This window comes from Mytilus galloprovincialis, chromosome 2, assembly GCF_965363235.1.
Source record: "Mytilus galloprovincialis chromosome 2, xbMytGall1.hap1.1, whole genome shotgun sequence".
NCBI classification, from domain to species: Eukaryota; Metazoa; Mollusca; class Bivalvia; order Mytilida; family Mytilidae; genus Mytilus; species Mytilus galloprovincialis.
This window is the reverse complement of record NC_134839.1, coordinates 44787582-44797260: the sequence shown is the minus strand read 5'-3', so window position 1 is coordinate 44797260 and position 9679 is coordinate 44787582. Positions and strand designations below refer to the sequence as shown.

The 9679-nt window shown below is 31.7% G+C and overlaps 1 protein-coding gene across 1 annotated transcript in view; it reads left to right on the top strand.

Annotated features, from left to right (window-relative positions):
• LOC143063657 (sodium-dependent glucose transporter 1-like) overlaps positions 1-8482 on the top strand; it is a 33875-nt gene extending 25393 nt beyond the window's left edge. Inside the window, exons 2-4 of the mRNA XM_076235924.1 lie at positions 6024-6228; positions 6419-6704; positions 7382-8482. Of these exons, the coding sequence (XP_076092039.1) occupies positions 6025-6228; positions 6419-6704; positions 7382-8475 (1584 nt within the window). The 5' untranslated portion in view covers position 6024 and the 3' untranslated portion in view covers positions 8476-8482. The remainder of the gene's footprint in view (positions 1-6023; positions 6229-6418; positions 6705-7381) is intronic.
• Positions 8483-9679: the final 1197 nt, after the last annotated feature.

Below are 9679 nucleotides of genomic sequence, written 5' to 3'. Positions count from 1 at the left end.
TAATGGGTCAGGTAAAGTTGCTGCTTTTTTATAGTTTAACTATAATTTCAGCCTTTACTTGTCTTCTAGTGACATCCTTATATCAAGTAAGCCAAGGAGTTTGGATAGCATCTGCAGTAGTAGGGTTTGGCATGTCTATCTTCTTTCCTATATTTTTCTCGTGGACAGAGGAAAAGTTTTTTCATGTTGACGGAAAGATTGCATCGTTGATAATGGCATGCGCATGTATAGGAGTAATTATAAACCCTATAATTCTTGCCAGAGTTATGGACACTACACCTATTTGGTTTGGATATATATTAACGGTGGAAAGTGCAGTATTGTTGATATTCTTTGCTGTGACAGTTTACATAGCACGATTGGTCAAATTAGAACGTTTAAATCACGGTAAAGAAGGTGATTTGCTTATGGAAGTAAAAGAATGTAATAGTCCTTCAAATGAAATCAGTAGGTTATAGTGAGAAAAATATTGATATGCTACTAATTTAACTATTGTAATCAGAACGTTTTAAAGTCATAAGAAACGAGTGACCGATGAAAAATAATGTTCTTCCAATTCTTGAACCAATGCATACAAACATCATTAACTTAGTCTTCTGTTCAAAAATTTTCGAGTCATTTTTTTCGCATAAATTTCGTATAATCGTCAATTTTTTTCTTTCTCAATCGGTCAGTGTTGTTGTGAAAATATGGCAGGTAATTAAAGTTCGTGTTTTGAAGCCGAAGTTTAACGATTGTCACCTGTTTGTCAACAATCAACAAAAAATAAACAAAAAAGCATGGAAATTGAGCACGTGTTTAACATGTAAATTCAGATAATAGTTTATTTTAAGGACATCCATGCGTATTGCGATCACCGGATTTTTACGAGATGGGTCACACTGAGGTCACTTTGCATACGGAAAATATGTTGGGGGAATTGCTTCCTGGAAGGAGGAAGCAATTCAAATAAAGTAAACTTCTTCTAAATATGAATAAATTAAAGAATTTTCTTCAAGAAAAGTATATGTACATAAGTTTTATAATGTAAACTATCCATTGAGTTATAAAAAAAACATATGCACTATTTTTTTGATTTGAGGTTTCTTATGACTTTAAATTTGAATGACATCTAGAAATCATTTTTCTTTCTTACAACTTTGACAGAAGTAACACTAACGCTATCGTAAATTTTGGCAATTTATGTATTATTATCTCAATAATTAAAAGGAAGGAGTTTTAAACCAAACACAAAATTCTGTTGGAAGTAAAGCTGTTTATCTTTAAGAATCAGTTGAAAAAGGCTCAACTCATCCGATGGATACAAATAAAAATACATCTGACAAAAATATAGATGGATGTTGGTACTTGTACATCCCAACAAAAAAGACACAAATACAGATCCGAGATCCACAGGTCCAAAGGGTCCTAAATAAAATAAATATTTGATTTCATTAAACATTAAATTCTTGGGGTTTTCTGATATGCTGATTCTAACCATGTTTTTCAGTAGATTTTGGATATTGGACCATATAAATAAGAAAATGTCCAATTTCAATTTTTCAGTTCTTTGATCACATTCATTTTGTGTCATAAACCTACTCTGTGTCACAACTGACTTATGCTGTGTCAAATATTCCATCACAATCCAAATTCTTAAAAGCTTAACCGATGTGTCAATACTTGCCTCAATTGATCAGGGTGCAACCTCTATGGTCATATCAAGCTTGCACCCGGCGGAGGATTGATAAATCATTTAAATGAAGATCTCGAGAAACAGTCTGATCAATTAGAATAAACATCACTTAATTAGATTTGAGTCTTTTATAATCCAATTAAAAAAACCCGAATAACCTTGAAAAAAAACCCGCTATATGTATAATAATATACAATAATATACACAGATAAAATGAAAATAATTTAGTGGTAAGGTATACAATTTGAATTGAAAATGGAAATATTTTTTACAAAACAAATAATTTCATAGTATGAAGAAGTGAAAATTTATAATAATACCAAAAACTTACCATCATTTGTCTTGTATATCGTTAACAAAATATGTCCATGAAATGATTCTGGATGTTTTATCGCCATTTGTTTTGCATAAAAAGCTGTATGTATGTATATGTATGTATTGCATAGCAATAAGATATTCCCACAGAAAGTAACCAAAAGTTAGCGTGCAATAAATTCTAATATTGCACTAGTGCAATAATTCTTCAAAATTCATGACGTCATCAACGACAAAATCTTAGTTTAAATTATTTTTTACTTTCAAATATTATATTGGTATACAATAAAAGGGTTATTGCATGAATATTGGTGAATATTTTCCCCGAGTAGAATTTTATATTGCACGAGCTTGCGAATTTTGAAGATTTATTGCACTAGTGCAATATTGGAATTTATTGCACGCTAACTTTTGGTTACTTTCTGTGGGAAATATTATATTGCTATGCAATAATATATATTATTGTTATATTTTGAATTATTCAGATGGCATTAGGGGAAATTAGTATTGTACTAACTGATTTTACCCTCTGCATAGATGTAAATTATACAACTATGCCCTCAGTAAATAAAGTTATTATTATTTATTATTTTTATTTTATAATAATATTATTTATATTACTATGGAATTGCGAAAATAAGGTCCACATTGTTCAATTATAATATATATATATATACAACTCAAAATATATTATTGATATTTTAACCCGCCAGGGTTTCATGTTTTGCAATAAAGATTATTTATTTATTATAACTTGATGTTTTTGGACAACGCCATAGAACTCATAATAGTATACGACCCACGGGGGGGGGGGAGGGGGTAACTTCGATATATTTTGTTAGGGGTGTGCCATTTTTGCCTTAAAAAACGTACCCATTTTAATATAACATTCACTGAAATTCAGTACCTATAGTTATATAAATATTTAAGAAAGAATGACCTATACTTATATACAATATTTGAAATATGACCCATGCTTATATAAGCACTAACTCATCGTCACTCGTAATTCATAAATATACCAGCTACCCCTTAAGTTTTTATATATGAATTGACATCGTTTGGTGCACATATATTTTATCGTTATATATACGCATGGGTTGTTGGATTAACTGCATGTTTAAGGGCATACGATACAGTATTGAACCTGTATTTACAAGTTGATGAAAATTTGCATATAGGCTATTTTTTACCTCATTAAATCAAATATGTAATAAAAAATATACCTTCATGTGCTACTTTTTGAGTAAAATGAGTTCGAAATTTTGTATTTTTGCTCAAAATTCAGATTTGTGTCCGTATTTTCTTTTTCGAAAGAAAGACATAACTTTTTTGTTTTAAAAGATAAACACAAAATGGTTTTTGTTAAATAATCGGTAATTTCTGTATTTTATAAGTATCATTAAAAATTATGCAATTTTTATTCCGAAATAACTCTATATTTATCAAATGTTCATGAATAGAGGAAAAACGTCATTTTTTGCTGCATGTTTATCAAAATTAAAAAAATTGCGCTATTTACAGTTTTATAAAATTTGGGTCACATAATCTCCTTGCAAAATGAAACAAATTGCTGTTTTAAAAAATAGGGGTCCATGCATGAGATTTTAGTGGGTGTGGGTGTATTTAGCGCATTAGCCATCCTTCTATATAGGAGTGCGCCGAAATAGAACGGTATTACTTATTTATAGTGCGTCGGCTCTTGCTTCATGATGTGGGTTTCCCACTGTGTTAAAGACATTGAGGTGACACCTGGACACTCACCTGGATAACAATGTTTTAATGTAGAGTTTGGGAAGATTTTGTATAAATTTTCTATATTAATACTGGACTAGTTAATAGTCCTAGATTAACATATAAAATTGAGAATGGAAATGGGGAATGTGTCAAAGAGACAACAACCCGACCAAAATAAAAAAACACAACAGCAGAAGGTCACCAACAGGTCTTCAATGTAGCGAGAAATTCCCGCACCCGGAGGCGTCCTTCAGCTGGCCCCTAAACAAATATATACTAGTTCAGTGATAATGAACGCCATACTAATTTCCAAATTGTACACAAGAAACTAAAATTTAAATAATACAAGACTAACAAAGGCCAGAGGCTCCTGACTTGGGACAGGCGCAAAAAATGCGGCGGGGTTAAACATGTTTGTGAGATCTCAACCCTCCCCCCTATACCTCTAACCAGTGTAGAAAAGTAAAAGCATAACAATACGCACATTAAAATTCAGTTCAAGAGAAGTCCGAGTCTGATGTCAGAAGATGTAACCAAAGAAAATAAACAAAATGACAATAATACATAAATAACAACAGACTACTAGCAGTTAACTGACATGCCAGCTCCAGACTTCAATTAAACTGACTGAAAGATTATGATTTCATCATATGAACATCAGGCACAATCCTTCCCGTAAGGGGTTTAGTATCATACCATCATAACATATATGAGAAGAACATAACCCGTGTCATGCCAACAATCTTTTTTTAATAATCTTTTTTTAAAAACTTTTAAAACTTTCAAATGAATTGATTTAATTTAATATAATAATTGACCATTAATAATGTAAGATTCTCAATAGCATATTTCTATATATGTAGATCATACCCCAAATCAATATACAGTTATCAAACGTAAATGCATTTTAATATAGGATGTCATTAAAAAGGAGGGTCATTTTATATAACGGAATCTCGCAAAATTATGACCCATATTTTTGGCACATCCCCGTATACCCAATAATAGGAAGTTACCCCCCCCCCCCGTGATACGACCGCAACATACAAAAACACCTACAACATAAACACATTCTCCTTTCAAAAGATTTTCCCCTTTTCCTACTTATCTAATGCACAATCATTCAACAACAAAATTGCCCCAATGGTCTATCGTACTTTTTTATATTTGTCGATGATAACACGGGGAAACAACCAGGTATATTGAATTTCTTTGTTTTATATAAATTTTTTACTAAATATCTCAGCGTTTTCATACTTCTTATATATAAACGTTATGTTTCTTTCGTGATTTTACCAAAAATTACATCAAATTTATTCGTATGTAATCAAACAAAACATTACAAGTACGACAACCCATTTGCGATTAAATTACAAGGAAACATAATCTACGGCAACCCATTAACTCCAGAGTATGCATATTCTGATAATGAGATTCTAGGATTATTGTGTTAAAAAATATATACTTCATTTGCGCATTCCACTAGTATAAATATGACATGATTTGGCTAAGAAGAAAAAACTAACAAAAACAGAATGCAATAATACAAACCTAAGAATCAAAGCAAAATAAAACCCAAACACGTATTGTTATATCACTTGTAATCTTATTTATATACAGATTTTGAAAATGTACTTGATATGTGCTTTGCTCATTGTTGAAGGCCAACGGTAACCATAGTTGTTCATTTCTGTGTCAGTTGTTCTATTCACGGTGGAGAGTTGTCTAATACCACTGTCTTCTATTCTTGAAAAAAATCAACCTTTGTTTTGTCAATTAATCGTATATATACTGCCTCCTTAAGTCAGTTACAATCAAATTAATTAAAAGAAAAGAATCTACCTAAATCTATACTGTTAACAAAAAATACACATATTTTATCTATACAGAATATAGCCTTGTCTAGGACATGTCTTTTTTCATCACCCGAATTTGACTCCAACTTTAAAAACTTTCATACGATTTATTTCCCTTTCCTGACTTTTATTGCTTATTCATTGGGGAATTATTTAGAGCAGGTGTACTTCCTGTTACTTGGTTTTTATAAATGTCTTGGCTACATAATGTCTCTTGACTTTCTTACCTAAATAAAGGCAACAGTAGTATATACCGCTAAAACATGATCATAAGCCAGTATAAATCATTTGTATGTTGAAAAAGTGACCTATTGTATATCTGTTTCTCACTATTGGCCTTTATTATATCATATTTTGAACTGAATTGTTCTTACCTCGGTTCTTACAACTTTCTTAAATCCGTTTAATCATGGTTAATCAACCTGTTTTAACTGATTTAGAATGGCTGGTCTATCAGATAAATTAGAAGCAGACGTTGCACAAAGAGAGAACGCCGTTACATTATTGGATGGTCATGTAGAGAACAAGGGCGGAAATGCTAAATCGTCAGCAGTTAATGACTTCTTCCTGCAACTTAAGGATGACAAGTTATTTCAAAGGAAATTTATTATTTTTATTTGCCTGTGTTACGCCTTTCTTGTATTGGTAAGTTCAACTTACCTATCATATTGTTTCATTTTTCAGGGATAATTTTTCCTTAAGTCATTTTTGAAATTTACAATAACCTTAAAATGAATTAAGCATTGTCGATTTTTAAATTAGAAAATGAAAGCTTTTTTTATCACGTATCTCATAGTATATACCTACACGAGAAATATTGAACTTATCATTACAGGGTCTGAATATCGGTCAGTTTGGACCAACTCTCTTGGATCTGCAGATGATAACAGGATGTAGCTTAGATCAAGCATCATATTTCTTTAATGCCCATACCATTGGATATCTAATATCTTCGGTGTTGACCGGCATTATGTTCGAAAGATTCAACAAGCTGTTGCAGATGTTCTTTCCAATTCTTATATTGTCAGGGGTAGTTGCAGCTATTCCGTGGTGCGTTATATATGAAGCTATGGTCACCATACATTTTTTCAAAGGTTGTTGTTTGGGATTTCTTGATGCAGGTAAATATTCTACCATATTTATTGTTACATGTCCTTCATTCAAGGCGGATATCCAGTTGAAATGAAACAGTATTTCATGGTAAGCCGTTCTACTTTTTTTTCTAACTTCAAGATAGCTTACAAACTTTATAAGATATCTCAGATAGTTTATAATATATCTTATAAAACTTATTTTATGAGATATCTTTTTTTGAGTAATTCAGTTTTCAAATTTTACAACCAATCAAGTCAGTCTTTTTAGCCAAAATTTTGAGAAAATGGGTGAGGATACAAGTACATTCCATATCATTCTTTAATATGTGATGATATTGTTCTTGACTTGCAACAACATATCTTTAAGATTAGATTGATATAAAATCAGTATATGTACAGCAATGATTGGAAAAAATAATAGAAAAACAAAGGGTGTGGGCAAGGATTCAGTTGTATATATATATATATATATATATATATATATATATATATATATATATATATATATAGTCACTATACGAATCCTTGGTATGGGGTATCCATCCATGACATAAAATCAGTGTATGCACAACAACAAAAAAAACACACAAAAAGCAATGGACCCGCGCTTGTATAGCTGTTCTTCATCTCAAAGACTCAACTCAGAATTATATATTTTCTAATTTCGTAAACGATTAGTTTCATCTTTTCTTTTTCTTTTGTAGTTGGTAATGCTATATTGCTGCATATATTTGCACAGACTGTGAAGACATATATACAAATTTTACATTTCACATTTGCTTTTGGAGGAATTCTTTCACCTATCATATCGGCATCCTTTTTATCGTCTCGGAATCAAAACAATGATTTAAGCTTCAATAAATCCGAAGTCAAGATTCATAACGAAAACACAACTCTACCTTTTGCAGTAAACTTTACACTACAACAGTCCAATGTGTCATTTAATATATCTGAAGTTTTCAGTCAAAACGAATATGACAGAGGTAACGGAGATTCAGAAGTGTACAAAGCATATACAATAATTGCGTTCATATCATTGTCTTCTGCCATTCCTTTTCTAGTTCTTTACATTCTCAATAATGAATCGAGTTGTCCTACGTCACAAATTCAAATTGAGGAAGAAAAAAAAGAAGCCATACCGTTTCGTTTACGAGTATCTGTGTTGGTTATATTAGCTTTTATAATTGCTTTTTATACTGCGGTGGAAGACACATATGCGGGGTTTTTGATGACTTTCACCGTAAAGCATTTAAAATGGACAAAAGCGGAAGGATCATTTGCAACGTCAGTTTTTTGGACTTCATTTGCCGTTGGAAGATTTTCTGGTATTTTTATTGTAAATATATTCAGACAAGCTAGATTATTACGGGTGTACAGTTTGCTGATAATTGCAGCATTTATTTGCTTGCTTGTTACATCATTAAATCTTATTGGTGAAGGTGTATGGGTGGCATCTGTCATTGCAGGATTTGCTATGTCAATCTTTTTTCCAATTTTTTTTTCATGGACGGAAGAAAAATTTTTCCATGTTGACGGTAAAATGACTGCATTGATCATGACATGTGCAATGATAGGTGTGATTGTCAACCCAATTATCCTTGGCAGAAAAATGAAGACCGCACCGATTTGGTTTGGCTATATTTTGTTAGTAGAAAGTGGAATGCTATTTTTATGTTTTAGCATTGGAGAATACATAGCAAAGTTGATAAAATGTTCTAAGCAAAAGTCGCATTTTGAAAGAGAAACCATGATAAAGTTAGAGACTATTGATCCACTTGTAAGTGATAATAAAATTTAATGTTCAATTTCTTATTATTTTGTACTCGTTTTAAAACAGATGCCACTGGCAGGTAAGCAAGACGTATTAAATTTTAAAAAAAAAGACGAATCTCTTGTTAAAATAAGATTACAAGAGAAGAAGTTAATAAACTACAATTAAATATATAGTTTATAAATCTTGGTTGTAGCATTCATTGTGTGTCTATAAAAAAAAATGCACGTGGAATGAACGACTGCACACATGCACAGTATATGCACAGTCTCTTTGTCGTAAAGCAAATTAATCCAATTTCGTGCTTTTAAGATGATATCTATATATGAATAACGGAGATATCTAAACATCAATGAGACAGAAACTAAACGGCAAAAAAAAAACCCCAATCAACTAAGACATCTAGGGGACAACTTGCAAACTATAACAATAGCCAGATATCTTTGCAATATGTTAAACTCTAAATTGTCCCGTGTCTATAAAAGTCCCAAAATTGGTGTCCGTTATTTAACTTAAGTTTACCTCAACCAAATGTTATGAAACTTATACACAATGCTTATAACCACAAAACACAGATCAAGTGTGATCTTTGGTAGCGTCACTTTATCTATTCTAGAGTTATGCTCGTTTATAAATGGAAAAATTACAAAAAAAATATGTTTTTTGTTCTCTAACTTATAATGCCTCAACCAAATTTTATGAAACTTATACACAATGCTTATTGCCACAAAATACAGATAATATTGAATTTGGGTAGTGTCAATTTAACCAATATCGAGTTATGCCCCTTTATAAATCGAAAAATTGCAAAAAAATAGTTTCCGTTCTGTATCTAAAGTTTGCCCATACCAAACATTATGAAACATATACACAATACTTATTATCATTAAAATCAGATCAAGTATAAATTTGTGTAGCGTCACTTTTATCGTTCTTGATTTATGTCCCTTTATAATGTTGTATGCAGTATGTTATTTCGACCAGTTGCCTTTCAAAAGATACGCAAAAGAGCACTCAGTGATCGGGAAGGACGTGCGCCCTGCGCCTATAGCGCATATTGACTAGAAATGGCGCATAGATGGACAAATGTAAGCGCCCACGTGGCGCACGATATTTTTCACATCGTTTCGAAACGTTTAGATATCGTCAAAGGGATTTCGGATCGTGTTCCGTGCCGCCATGTGTGTGAACACAACTGTATAATGTTCCTCCTATCATAGGAGCACCTATG